This window comes from Podarcis raffonei, chromosome 13, assembly GCF_027172205.1.
Source record: "Podarcis raffonei isolate rPodRaf1 chromosome 13, rPodRaf1.pri, whole genome shotgun sequence".
NCBI lineage: Eukaryota > Metazoa > Chordata > Lepidosauria > Squamata > Lacertidae > Podarcis > Podarcis raffonei.
The window spans coordinates 29,038,181-29,053,066 of NC_070614.1; the positions used below are offsets into that span (position 1 = coordinate 29,038,181).

The following is a 14,886-nucleotide window of genomic DNA, read 5'->3' on the forward strand; positions in this document are numbered from 1 at the left end:
ACCAGCATTTTTGTGCAAATTTCTCCTAATGCACATTTTTGTCTGCAGTTTTGCATAACATACACATTTTTCACAAAGCTTCCCCCCCTAGTTTTGATATTCTCCTTAATAAAATGCATTTGTTTGTGCTATTTTCACTAATATATGCATGCTTATGCACATTTAACTTAGTAGATGAGTTTTTGGAAACATTACTTTGCTGAAGAACTGCTTTTGCAGAATTCAGAGAAGTGCCCATTTTTAAGAATAGTTGTGTTTCAGTTGATGCGTTATTTCAGAATATGTGAACTAGGTAGAATCACTTTTTAAAAACAAAGTGAATTGACCCCACCACCCCAATCCCTAATTCTGCCTTCCTTCCACAGAACTCAAGGCAGTCATGATTTTCAGGTAATCTTCTATCAAGTACTGAGCAGGTTTAGCTACATCAGGTTTGCTACAACACTGTTCTCATACTTCCACAGCATAACACTGGTAATAGTGATTCCATGCACAGTACAGCTTGCATGGGAAATGAGTGAAGTTTGCATGCATAAATAAATAAATAACTGATTTGCAGAAGCAGCAAACATGGAATCTGTGCATCCCCTTGTGGCCTTGGTGATTAATTTGGGAGAAAAGAAAATAAAGTGCTGATTCTCAGGCTGTTTAAAAGCTACTCCTTTCTGTTCTCAAAGGCCCATATGTGTGTATATGCGTGGCTGTTCACATCCCTTTTCATGCTCAAGGACATCTGTGCCATTTCTTTGCACATTCCAGGGTAGATTCCTGGCACCAAAGACAAATCCTGTGACTGAGTCCTGATTAGATCCTGACTGAGTGTGCTAGTAGGATTCATCTGTCATGATCCTGGAGTTATTAAGGTGATGAACACCCATGTGAGATTAGCGAACATTATTTCCAAATATCCCCCAAATGCAGCAAACAGATGCTCTGGGCAGGCAGATCTCTTAAATCTGATTGGATTTTGCTTGCTCACTGCCCCCTTGACAAGCATTCTGCTTCCTAACCTTTGGCCATGGCATTGACCTGATCAGGTGGTCAAACTGAGACCATGAGTGCAACTTCTCTTTAAACCAACAGTGGGACAAATGTTCTATTTGTCTGCTCTCATTTATCATAAGTTATTTGCATTGGTAAAAAAAATGCTGAGGTTTTGAAATCCTTTAAAAAAAATTAAAATTAAAAAACTCCCTCCTAGAAACTCTAAAACTCTGTAATGACGATCATACCCCTGAATCTCACATTAGTTTCACTTTGAAGTAGGCTGCTACCAACTTCAGACATCTCTGCTATCCAATAGGATGGCAAGGGAAGAATGTGGTGGTTTTAAAGGGGAAGGAATTTCAGTCTACCCTTAGTTATACATGCCTGAGGTTTGGTTTAAGGGCTACAGAACCTCTAGGAAGGCTGCAATCCTGTGCACACTTACCTGGGAGTAAGGCCCAGGATTGTTTTTTCAGCCGGAACTCTCCAGAACTCAGTTCCAGCACCTCTCAGGTAGGTGCCATTGCCATTATAACAGAACAAGGGAGCTGTTCATGTTGAGTTCCAGCACCTCTTTTTATAGAAAAAAATAGCACTGTGCCTCATCATTTTTTGTTTCCTCTTTGTACACAATGCTAAGAAAAAGGGAAGTGGGTCTTATCTTGCAATGAGTAAATAAGGAGGCTTCCTTAGAAAAGGATTACATCTGACCTTAAATCGAGAATTATTCCCTCTATGTACAGTGGTACCTCAGGTTAAGTACTTAATTCGTTCTGGAGGTCCATTCTTAACCTGAAACTGTTCATAACCTGAAGCAGCACTTTAGCTAATGGGGCCTCCCGCTGCTGCCATGCCGCTGGAGCCCAATTTCTGTTCTTATCCTGAAGCAAAGTTCTTAACCTGAAGCGCTATTTCTGGGTTAGCGGAGTGTGTAACCTGAAGCATCTGTAACCCGAGGTACCACTGTATCAACATACAGATTCCTACTATACCTTTACTACCATCATGATCTGGGGAGGAGGGGCATTAAAAGCCTAAAATATGCAAATTATACATTTTTATGACATTATTTACACAGAACCTTATCTCTCCTTAAAAGTCTACAAAAGAAACACGTACAACAAAAGGAGGTGGTTGTTTCCTGATATGGCAGAACGCTGGTGGAAAAATACAGATTTGGACTGAGTGAAATACATATTTCATTCTCCAATGAAAATAGGGATGTCCTACCATACCCTTCAACATTTTTTTGATGAAAATAGGGATGTCCTAAGGAAAATAGGGACATTCTGGGATCAAACCAGAAATCAGGACTGTGTCTGTAAATTTGGGACTGTCTCTGGAAAATAGGGAAACTTGGAGAGGCTGTATATTATGTGAGTGCTGTAAAATTTGGATAACCAATTTTACACAACACAAACATAGAACAACTTAGAGACTGCTCTGTTGCTGTTAAATTATCAAGAGAAATGACTCATGCTTTGGCAGATACAGAACATCATTGCACCAGGCCAAGCTATGAGCCTTACATGGCAGAACATGCTATGTGTTGATTGCTTGAAAGAAGAAGTTAGAGGTTGTGCAAACTCAGTATGATAAGCTAGGTTCATCATCTCTTATAATCAGAATCTTCTCCCAATCTTCACTAAATCAGCTCTGTATCACAGAGATGGGGAACAGTTTGTAATGCAACGGCCACATTCCCTTCTGGGTAAACTTTGGGGGCCACATGCCCTTGGTGGGCAGGGCCAGAAGCAAAAGCACAAACAGCAATTATTGTAATTTTTATTTTTATAGAGTAGGCTAGGTTCTACAAATATTCAAGCACCCCTTTCTTTCCTCCACTCTGGCAAGCAAGAGGCATTATCAGAGTTCAATGACACATTCCAGCCAGTGACAGATCTACACTGGTTGTTTATAATGTTAAAAATGTGTTAATAAAATGTGACACCAGAAGGCACTGTAGAGCAGTGAGCCTTCAACAATAGAAAATTGCATTGAGAATGATATAACGTCATATTTAATAACATTTTTACAGATCAATGTAGATCCAGCCCAGGCCAAAACACTCAAGGAGCGTTCAAGCCTGGGCAGGATGTATGACTTAAGGAACATCTTGAGGGCCAGAGAGAGAGACCTGGGTGGAATCTAGACACATATAAAAACTGTTCTGAAAATGCTTTTTAAAAAGCATTTTTTTTAAAAAAATGAATTTTCCATAAGGCTCATCATTGCCCTCTAGTGTCACATTGTATATTACACTTAAAACACACTTAAAACATTTTATTTGCAGCTGTATAGCTGAGTCCCTGGAGGCCAGGCCTGAGCTTCCCTACCCCTGCTTAGGGATGTAAGAACAAGCAATTTCTATTCTGACCTGTCAAGGTCATCTTGTTTCCATCTGTTGTAGTTTAGTTTTTGCCAAATATGAAATTATTTTTCTTATTTGTCTGCTATATAATTTATGTAATTTGTAAATATTATTAATTTTACATAATTAACAGTGTAATTATTTCCTCACTATACTTGTCAGTGAAAAGGCCATTCATTTCAATGTAAAAGGAAAAACAATTTAAACGGCCTGGAGGAAGTCAATGATTACATATTGTTGGCAGACTGAAAGCCACTACAGCAGCAAATACCAACTAGTATTCACTGGATTGATTTCTGCTTCAGACAGGGACTAAATAAGCAGCGATTTCCACCTCTGTTAATAATTACAGTGTAATTATTTCCTCACTATACTTGTTAGCGAAAAGGCCATCCTTTTCTAAGGAAGCTTCCTTATTTACTCATTGCAAGATAAGACCCACTTCCCTTTTTCTTAGCATTGTGTACAAAGAGGAAACAAAAAATGATGAGGCACACTGAGCTGCTGTTGGGAAATACAAACATCTGCCATTTATTGTGGTTGTGCAAACATCAGACAACTGTAGTTGAAGGAAGGAAAGGTCTAAGTGGGGCTTATAAAAAGAATACCCGCCTCATGCCTGTCAGAGTCCCTTAGAGAAGAGATGGGCTCCATCATGGCATTCCTCTTGTTCACCTGTGGTCTCTTACCATTGTTGACTGAAGCTACGGGTAAGAAATATTCCATGAATTGTTTCTGCTTCATCTTAACGAGGCTAGTGGATCATTGATCTCTGCTTTCAAAGGATCTGTTACAGCTAGCCATCACTTGCATCAACTTCTGTTTAGCTATGGTCCTGTCTTAGTGGGGAAAAGATGACTTACAGTCTGTCCACCCATCAGTAAGCTCCACTGAGTTAATGGGCTTACTAGTGCTATTTTTTCTAGAAAAAGAGGTGCTGGAACTCAACATGAACAGCTCCCTTGAAGGGAAGTTTTCCCCTTTAGGGAAGTTTTTAATGTTTGATTTTTTAGTATGTGATGTTAGCCACCCAGAGTTGCTGGGGAAACCCAGAAAGATGGGTGAGGTATTAATAATAATAATAATAATAATAATAATAATAATAGGCTCACCCATACTTACCTTTGCTCCACATTTCTAGGCACAGGTCTGGGATATTCAGGTACGCACCTGACTGCTTATTTTTGGACTTGGCACCCCTGAAAACCCACTCTTTACCTCTGAATTGGAGCAAATGGCAATCCATGGAAAACCCAAATTGCCATGTGATCCGATTCAGTGGTAAAGATTGGGTTTTCCTGGGAAACTGCTGGGCAAAATAAACAAACAAATAAGCACTCAGACATAGACTAAGAAAGCATGGCTGCTGGTCCCCAGTGCCTCTACCACAGCCCAGGTTGGGTGGGATGCTCCAGCGGCTACATATGGTACCAGTCTGTGGCACACTGGGGAGGGGGGAATGCCAGCCCACCACAGGAGACAGCATGAGAAGCAGTGGCTTGCTCTGCATCCACTGCTTGCTCGCTGCTAGTTTTTGAAGCCACATTCACATGATATTAGCCACTATCCATATTGATGCTGTAGTTTCTTGACAAATACTGCTGTTTGGTGTGTGATTTTCTTAAACCAGCTTCAATTATGACTCGAAACCTGAATGCTGAGTAAGTGGAAATCGAGACAGCTGTTGCACATGCATGGATGAAAACTACACTGTTTCCAGTTAATGAATTGTAGTTCTTATTCTTACACCTTTGTCCCCTGTTTCCATTTCAGTTGATCATCCCTGTGTCTTCCCATTTATTTACAAGAATAAATCCTATTCCTCTTGCACCAAGGATGACCATCATGAACTGTGGTGTGCCACATCGACTGACCATGGCACAAAAAACATGTTACAATGGAAAGCATGTTCCCCTAAAGGTGACCTGTATTTTCTTCTATTTCTGGTTTCCTATGTCACACATATGCATAGCCATTTTACTGAAATAAAGCAAACAGATCATCCTCATGAACTTTAAATCTAGATGTGGGCTTTCCATAGGCATCTGATTGGACATCATGGAAACAAAATGTTGGATTAGATGGGCCTTTGGTCTGATGCAGCTGAACTCTTTCTGTGCTCTTAAACAGGTTTGGGACTACCATCAGTAGCTTTTATAGATCTTCCTTATACCCGAACTATTACAAATCTCCTTCCAAGGATCAGTGAAAAGTTGCTTCAAGCAACAAGATCTCTGAAGAAATGAAACACATCACCAGTATGTTAAGTTGAAAATATGGTTCAAACTATGTACCTAAGAGGCACTTTTGTACAAATATTTCCTACTAATAATTGATAAAGATTGCATAGACCATAAAAGTCACATGTCATCTTTTCTAACATTACTGATATTACATTGGCATAAATGCCAGCTATCTTCATGTCTTGTTTTATATCTAGTATAACTGAATTCATGCACTTAATCTTTCTTTATACTTTCTTGTTTCTTTAACATTATTGTCAATTGAGTAATTGCCACCTGCTCTCACAGGCTCCTTACCAATTCTTTTGTCCTTGGTTTGTAGCTATCTTTCTAAGTTTTTGCAAAGGAGATCCCTGGCAAGGTTTATATATATGTGACTTATGGTATCTATATGGTATCTGAAGAAGTGTGCATGCACACAAAAGCTTATACCAAGAACAAACTTAGTTGATCTCGTAAGGTGCCACTGGAAATTTTTTTTAAAAAAATATATTTCGACTGCGTCAGACCAACACGGCTACCTACCTGAATATACGTGACTTGTTCACCATTTTGTTTTGTTTTTTGTATTTTGTGATCATCACTAGTATGTTTCAATGCATATAATCTCACTCTGTTTGGGTCTAGAGTATGGAGGTAATGATGGTGGACGAGCCTGTGTCTTCCCCTATGCGTACAAGAACCAAACCTTCTATACCTGCACCAATCTAGATTCGCATAAAGGGAACTTCTGGTGTGCGACAACAGGGAGCTATGACAAGGACAAGAAATGGAGCTACTGTGCTGATACCAGTGAGCATACTGCAGGGGCCTGGAATAACAGGAGTGGTTGGCTGGATGAATAATTAGTCAAGGCACTTTGTAGGCCAAGGAGAGTGAGCAGGAAGTTCAGTATTCCCCAATCTGGTGCCCTCCAGACATTTTAAACTGCAGTTCCCATCACCACTGACCAGTAGCCATATTTGTTGGGGACAGACTGATGTGAAACACCTGGAAGGCCCCACATTGGGAGCACTTGCTTTGCATGCAAAACATCAAAATTTCATTCACCAGAATCTCCAGGTAGGGCTGGAAGAGAGTTCTTGCCAGTCAGAGTAGACAACACCAAGCTAGATGGATCTAGCGTCTGACTCAGTTATAGCGTTGTAACAGTGGTACAATAGAAGTTATAGAAACAGGAATATTATAGGACTCAGCTACATTAGCCAAAACCCCACGTTTTAAATGTGTAAAAACATGCAACACCAGATGGCACTGTAGAGCACAAAACTTTTCTATCCGATTTTAAATAATGTTTTTTTCTTTTGTTATAATGATTTGATTTATTACTTATTTATAGCGTTTTTTTCCTGTGTGTAGATCCACCCTATGTCTTGTGACTCATGTCACAAAGACATAATCCTCCCTCTCTCCCATAGATCAACCCAAATATTATTCTTAAAAATTAATATTTATTGATTTTTAAAATAAAAGTTGAGAAGGTGGATTGGCATTACAAAATGTTCAAAACAAATACAATCTTTCAAAATAGGTGAACATGGTTTAAACCAACACCAGAAAATAAAATAAAAATAAAATTCAACCACAAATCAATATGTATTAGTCATCAGAGCCCTTTTTTCACTGTTTCATATTTTAAAGCAAATATTCTTGATCACAATGAATACCAGAGAATCGTGTGAGTAGAGCAAAATAACTCAAGAAATGTAGCAAATTCACTGTGCCCACAGAAAGGGGGCTGGCATAGAATTACTGAACCTTTCTAGAGGAATTAGTGCTGATTTACAAGTCTGCTTTCAATATCTAGTCTCTAGTTTGGTAATTTTGAATGTATTGTAGGACAGAGAAAATGGATAGGAAATAGGACATTAATGACAGGATTAGGGAACCCCTGTTGTATGAGATGACCATCCCTCTGTCTCCACCTTTCTGCAGGACTTTCTGCCAATTCTCATGGGCCGTGCGTCTTTCCTTTCATCTACAAAGGCAAATCCTACTCATTTTGCACAACAAGTGGGGCATCTACTGGAAAGCTCTGGTGCTCCCTCACCAGCAATTATGATACAAACCCCAAATGGACTTACTGTGATCCTTCAGGTAGGGGGTGAAATCCAGAGGGAAAAGTCAGATACCCTTGTTTTACCATTGGGGAACATATAAGAGGAGGTGGGTGGGTCAGAAGAGAGACAAGGTTGTTTTGTGTGATGGACTGGAAACATCTTCTCCTCTTTGGCAATTTTATTCAGAATTAAATATTCACATTGGTGGGAGCCTACATGGTGTACATTTATGGAGGAAAATCAGGGGTGTGTAGGATGTACATTGAAGATATGATTTTGGTAATACTTTCGGATGCATCTAGAGTTTGGTCTTCTGCCTTCAAAGCTGGCTCATGAGTCTGGAAACAGCAAAACTATTGCATATGGACCTTGAGTCAGCTTTCTTCTTACCATGCATTTCCCACTAATCCCTCTTAATGTAGTTTTTCAATTCCCAAACCTTTTATTTCTTTCTCAGAACCACGCCCTTGCACCTTCCCTTTCATTTTCAAAGGGAAATCCTACTCTGCCTGCACCATGGATGGATCTGGTGATAACACGCTGTGGTGTGCCACGACTGCGAACTATGACAAGGACAGTAATTGGAAGGCATGTGCCCTTCAAGGTAGGCTATGTTGTGGCAGGAAACTTGTCAACTATTTTCAGGAAAAAGGGAACTTATTCCATTTAAGTTTGGTAGAGATGTAAAACAGTGGTTTACAGTGGTACCTCAGGTTAAGTACTTAATTCGTTCCAGAGGTCTGTTCTTAACCTGAAACTGTTCTTAACCTGAAGCACCACTTTAGCTAATGGGGCCTCCTGCTGCTGCCGCACTGCCAGAACCCGATTTCTGTTCTTATCCTGAAGCAAAGTTCTTATCCTGAAGCACTATTTCTGGGTTAGCGGAGTGTGTAACCTGAAGCGTATGTAACCTGAAGCGTATGTAACCCGAGGTACCACTGTACTAGGGATTGCTATATGGGATTGATTGGGGCAAAAAAAGACTAATAAGGATAATAATAATATTATATCTGCATATGAAGTATCTTTAAGTTCACCATTGATTTTCAACCATCACTAGGCCTTATTTTCAATTTACAGAAGCCCCATTGCTTATGCTGCGCTTGTACCCAGGCCAGGACTAGCCCACCCATGAAGCAAGCTGAAGTCACTGCCTCAGGTGGCAGGATCCAGAGGGGCAGGAAATCTAGCCTCCAAAGAATACGCTGCCCATTGCTGCCACCCCAGGGGCAGCAATGTCTGCGGTGCGCTCCTTGGAGGCTAGATCTGCTGTCTCTTTGGCAGCCTCCTCAATGCTGCCTCTATAGTGGCTTCTCAGTGAATAGGGGTCACTGGTGGTTTCCTTCTACCCCTAAGGAGGAAATAACAGGGGCTGCAATCTGATTGTTTTGTAGACTCATGCAACATCTGAACAAAAAGGACTGAAAACAGAACAGGGGATAGGAATGCTTGGGGAAATGTTGGCTTGGAACCAAATATGGACACGCCACCTGAGAATTTACATATAGTTTAAACGAAAACACTATCCACCATTTGAAGTCGATTATGGAAATCAAAAGTATAGTCTGAGCTTTTAGGGTTGCCATATTTTGAAGAGCAAAAAAGAGGACACATTTGCCAACTTCTACTTTTAGCTACAGATTGCTATGACAACTCTCATTTTAAATACCCCTACTATATCTAGTAGGGCCAACCTCCTGCCAGCCTAGCAGTTTGAAAGCACGTCGAAGTGCAAGTAGATAAATAGGTACCGCTTCAGCGGGAAGGTAAACGGCGTTTCCGTGCGCTGCTCTGGTTTGCCAGAAGCGGCTTAGTCATGCTGGCCACATGACCGGCTCCCTTGGCCAATAAAGCGAGATGAGCGCCGCAACCCCAGAGTCGGTCACGACTGGACCTAATGGTCAGGGGTCCCTTTACCTTTTTACTATATATAGGCTATAGAAGCTGTGGTATATTGCTAGTAGCAATGTTCTTAATTTTCAAAAACATAATAATAATAATAATAATAATAATAATAATAATAATAATAATACATATTGCTACCTCACTTGGCACATGAAAGTATTTCAGCTCATGTCCACATCTTTGTGAACATAAACGTGCACAGAACAATTTATTGAACTATTTGACGTGTACATACGGACTCTCCTTAAGGGCAGGGGGATGTTAACTGTTGCTCTCCCAGACTCCTTCTCCAAGATCTTGTAGCTGAGCCAGCGTCCTTTTAGTTTAGCCACAAGAGAAGGGATTTATACAGTATGTAGCTAGTTTAAAATTCTGCTCTGTTGTGACTCTCTGCTGCAGCTTAGCTTAGCTGGGTGCCTTAAATCTGAGTCTAATGCACTAGAAAAATTTTCCTGGGTTACTGTAAAAAAAACCAAACCAAAAAAACCTGGACATTTTGCCAAATTTTAAAAATCTGCCAGGACAAAAATTTTAATCTTGAAAAAGAGGACATGTCCTAGAAAAAGAGGACATATGGCAACCCTAGAAAGGTTTGTCAGTCCCTGAGTGATTGGCCTTTGTCCACTTCTTCAATACATGATTTTTAAACACCTTTTCCTTTTTGATCCTTCTTATTTTTGTATTACCTGCATCTGTAGAATATGAAGGGAACTCCAATGGCCAGGCCTGTGTCTTCCCCTTCACCTACAAGGGCCGGAAATTCTTTACCTGCACCAATGAGGATTCTGATCATGGCAGGTTCTGGTGTGCAACAACAGGCAACTATGATAAGGGCAAGAAGTGGAGCTACTGCGCTGACATAAGTAAGATGATGCTAATGGTAGTGTGCTACTAAGTTTAGAAAACACCTGAAGGCAGCCCTGTTCAAGGAAGTTTTTAATGTTTGATGTCGTATTGTGTTTCAAAGGGTGTTGAGGTAGATATTTTGGTTGCTAAATCAAAGAAAGAGGTGTGATGCATCGTTAAGTCACACCCTCCAACCAGACTCCAAATCAAAGAAAAGAATAGGTTGACTTCCACCCAATTCAGGTATATGTGGCTCACTGCCTGTCACGTTTTGGCACACAGTCAAGACCAGAAAATGCTGCTAGCTGACTGAAATTTTAGTTTGATTCAGCAAGCCCCGCCTGCCTGCCCATTTGATACTTCAGATGGCACCCCAATTCCTTTGTTTTATTGCGGACTTGTCATCATGGCATGCAGTTTAGCTCTTGTGGTGACATGATTGTTTGTGGGCTACGGCTTTTTGCTAACAGTGCCAAAACTCTCTTTGTTGTTCAAGATTTTATGTATAAATGCATCCAGAAGTGCAGTGGGTCTTATCCCGCTAACATGTACTCTGAGTATACCCACTGAAATTAGCCATGCCCATTAATTTCAGTGGGTCTACTCTGAGCATGACTAACATTTGCAGAAATGAGTTGACATTGTACAGTGCATACTGAGCATTCCGTAGACGTCAGTTGATCAAACGGGAATGGATCTGGAAAAAGTCCAATCTCCATGGGTGCTGAAAACTTGATGTATGGTGCTTGTAATATGACTCTAATGCAAAGTTTGGAAGTGCTAAAAGGCAATGCTATGATGAGTCACTGATGTTTAGCATGGGGAGAGAATTCTGCGTCACAGTGTCTGAGTCCACAGGTTTGTTCTAGATATATGTTATGAAGTAAATCTGTTGTACTTCCCAGGACTTGATAGTTGGAAGAATCCTTTCCATTTTTTAATCATTTGGGCTATAAGTTTCATTGGAACTGTTCAACATTAATGGTATTTTTACTACTCTGTTCTCATTTTCCAGGAGTTCAACCAGGTAGCGGCGATGAATGTCTGTGATTTCAGTTATCCAGTTTGGATCACAACAGGTGGATGGGTAAAAGAAAGGTCATTGGGTGTGCCGACTAGAAGCCTTGATGATCCTGTGACATATATATATATAAGTCACATATATATCTGCTTTGGGGGGGCTTTGCCCTGTGAGGTGGCCTACAAATAAATAAGATGTGGCAGTGGGAGATTATTAATCTTTGTCAAACTGTATCTTTGTGCTACAAAAATAAAACATTTCTTCTAGTTTGCTGGGCAGCATAAAAAATGTACAATGAGTGATCACTATGAAATATGACAAGTGTGGGAGAAACTTTTTGCAATTGCATCAATGAGATTGCATAGTCTTCAGAAGAAGAATGAAAATATGTACATGTGGCTGGTTGTATGTGAGAGTTTGTGTGTTCTATCACACACTTCACCCAAACATCCAAAGCATGACCTTGACAGAAAGAGATAACAGAACCAGTTTAAGCCAGCTGTACTCAGCTTCTCTGAAGGAATAACCCAAACATCAGGAACCTTCTGCTTGTTTCTTTCACACTGAGAATCTTCCAGAACCCTCTTGAATTAATTAGAACAGGAAAGATCTGTACACATCAGATCAATACTTTCTGTATTAAGAAATGCAAACTGATACTGTCATCCACTCCTAACTCGGACAGCCACTCCAGAAGGATATCATGGTTGATGGTATTGAAAGCCACTGAGAGGTCAATGAGAATTAACAGAGGCACATTTCCCCTATGTCTCTCCTGACAGAGGTCATCATATAGGGCGATCAAAGCGGTTCCTGTGCCAAAATCAGGCCTAAACCTTGATTGAAATGGGTTCATTTGATAAAAAACCTCAACATTTACTTCTAATTTCACTTTATGAGAAATGATGATGGCACAAAATAGCATATGCACAGTATACATAATAGTTTCTCATTTGCACATATTTGTGACCAAGCATCATGAATAGAAAGAACATTTCATAGAATTTATGGCATATTGAGTTTATTGTTAACTGGGAACCATGCTAGTCCTGGTTCCCAGGTTATGACTCATATGTTTATTGCATTCCTACTTTATATTTGTATATATGAATGTAAAACATTTTTAATGTGCATTTACAAAATGTAATATGTGACACAGCCCTTAGATTAATAACAAGGATTAGTTTGATGTTGATCAACAAGTATTACCTGGAACTGTTGCATGAGTCAGTAATATGGTTTCAGAGAAGCCTGCATTACCAGGGCAGGAAATTGTTCATTTTGGGGGGGGGGGAAAGAAAAAGAAAAGTAAGTTATTTGAAATCCCAGACACTTTTACAGAACTGGACACAAATCTCTCATGCTCTTTGCTTTTCCAAGCTTCACTTCATTCCACTACGGTGCTCTGAGAACAAACTTGGACCCAGTTCCCATTTTTAATTAATGGGTTGTTGAGGGAACTGAGTTCACTCTAATTATGTCGAGCTTGTTGCAATCATTGCATTGCTTGTTATAGAACAAGTTTTCTTGGATTTGCTGAAAAATTTTCTGTACACACTCAGTAAGCATAGCCCATTGAAACACTCCCCTGCCACTGTTGACCTTAGCCAGATTTTTATTCTTTGCAAGGTACTGAATGACCGCTATAGGGTACAAGTGGTGCATGGCTGAGCAAGAGAGATATGCCAATCAAAAAATTACGGTTTCTTTGCTCAACAATTCCGGTGCTTTCATAAGCAAAAAAGCTCAACAACTTTGTTGGTGTCCTGGTTTTTACTTTTTGAAATATGGCAACCCTAGAGACGAGCAGAGTCTTTTTTTTTATGGAAGCGGAAAATATGTCCATGAGTTTGTGGAAACCATGCCCTATCTCTCTGTTGTGTTGCCAGTTGCGTTGTTAGAATGTGCCACAACATCATCCAAGTGACCTTTGCAAGCATGTCAGTTTCAAATATTCTGATTATATCTAATTTCAGTTAAGTGTTTTTGTTTACTTAATTTAGGAGTGGCAGCTAACCCCCTTCCCCCTGGCTACACCCATGGTTACATGTCTTGGAATTGCTAATTATTTTCAGCAATGATAGAGGTCTTTGAAGGGAGTGTGGAAAGTCAGTGTGTCAGGAATATAACACCCCCCACCAGTGCTATTTTTCTAGAAAAAGAGATACTGGAACTCACAAGGAACATCTCCCTTGTTTTCTTAAATTGGCAATGGAGCCCACCTGGGAGGTGCTGGAACTCAGTTCTGGCGAGTTCCAGTTTTTTAAAAAGGTCCTACTCCCCACTCTCAGAACAGCCAATTCAGAATGACAGTGAAGTTCTTCTGAAGCTGAGGTGTTGCCTTCAGGGTTTTGCAGCTAGCAATGAATTATAGCTCAGACCTAACACCAATGATTTGCTCACTGTAATTTCAGAAGTATTACGTATGTGGGAAATCTCATGCCAAAGCAGTGCAGGGATACAGGAAAGGGGGAAAAATGGCCTAGCCCAGCTGATTGGCACATGCACACCTCTCTTGAGTTTCTTGTCCCAGTATTTAGTATTTGAGATTCCTTTGCCTGGTATGAGTGTCATGGCTATTTATGGAGTGCAGTGTTTTGCAACCATAATTAAGGGTGTGTGGAGACTGTGCTAAAAAGAGGACACCACAAAGAAGCACAGGGATTTCAAACTCTGGAGTGATCAGCAACTATGTGGTTCATCACTCAACTCCTAGTTTGTACCTGGGTCCTGTTACCCTTCAGTGCAGCACATCCAGGTAAGAATTTCCTTCTGCCTCCCCAACACTGCAAAGCAGGAACTATCTCCCTTCTTCTGTTTTCTTCTTTCCTGCTTCATTACTTTAAGATTGGAAGCTCCTGTCCTGTGAGAGAAGCTGTGGAGAACATGGTGACTCAGAAGCAATGATTTTGTTTCCTGGTGGCACTCAGTTGTATGGAGTATCGAAACTTTTTTTTTAAAGAGCAACATCATGTTCTCATCTGTTTATTGGGGGGATTTAGTGAGGTTTACTATTGAGTAAGATTGCATAGGATTGTACTGTTAATATATATAGGGTAGAAGTGGAAAAGAAGCATTTGTGCGAGGTACAGAAGATGCTTTCCTTGCCTGGGCTGTGGAACAAGGCCAGTGGGCAAAGTTTAAAGAAGAATCAGGGCAATACTGAGCAGGAAGTGTTATGTAATGCTGAATAGTTGTGCTATGGGCTGAGGAGGCAACGTCTCTTTTGCTAGTGAGCCTGACAGCTGTGGCTTCTGAGGAACCATGTTGTATCTCCTTGACACATTCCTTCCAGTTCCTTAGGTATACGCTCTGCTCTGCTTCTTCTCACCCCCACCCACTGCCTTCTTGAGTGAGAAGTGACTGAAGAGGAGAAGGACTAAAAAGCAGCAGTCACTGTGAGGACAGTGCCATGGCAGTGCCCCACACAGAGTTCCCCCTTCATGGCAGGAG

The 14,886-nt window shown here is 40.5% G+C and overlaps 1 protein-coding gene across 1 annotated transcript; it reads left to right on the forward strand.

The window, feature by feature from the left end:
* Nucleotides 1–3,939: 3,939 nt before the first annotated feature.
* Nucleotides 3,940–11,533, forward strand: LOC128399821 (epididymal sperm-binding protein 1-like). The gene is made up of 7 exons (XM_053361597.1): nt 3,940–4,068; nt 5,132–5,278; nt 6,229–6,393; nt 7,537–7,698; nt 8,119–8,265; nt 10,265–10,429; nt 11,428–11,533. The coding sequence occupies exons 1-7, from the start codon at nt 4,002–4,004 to the stop codon at nt 11,460–11,462; spliced, it is 888 nt and encodes a 295-aa protein (XP_053217572.1). The 5' UTR covers nt 3,940–4,001; the 3' UTR covers nt 11,463–11,533.
* Nucleotides 11,534–14,886: the final 3,353 nt, after the last annotated feature.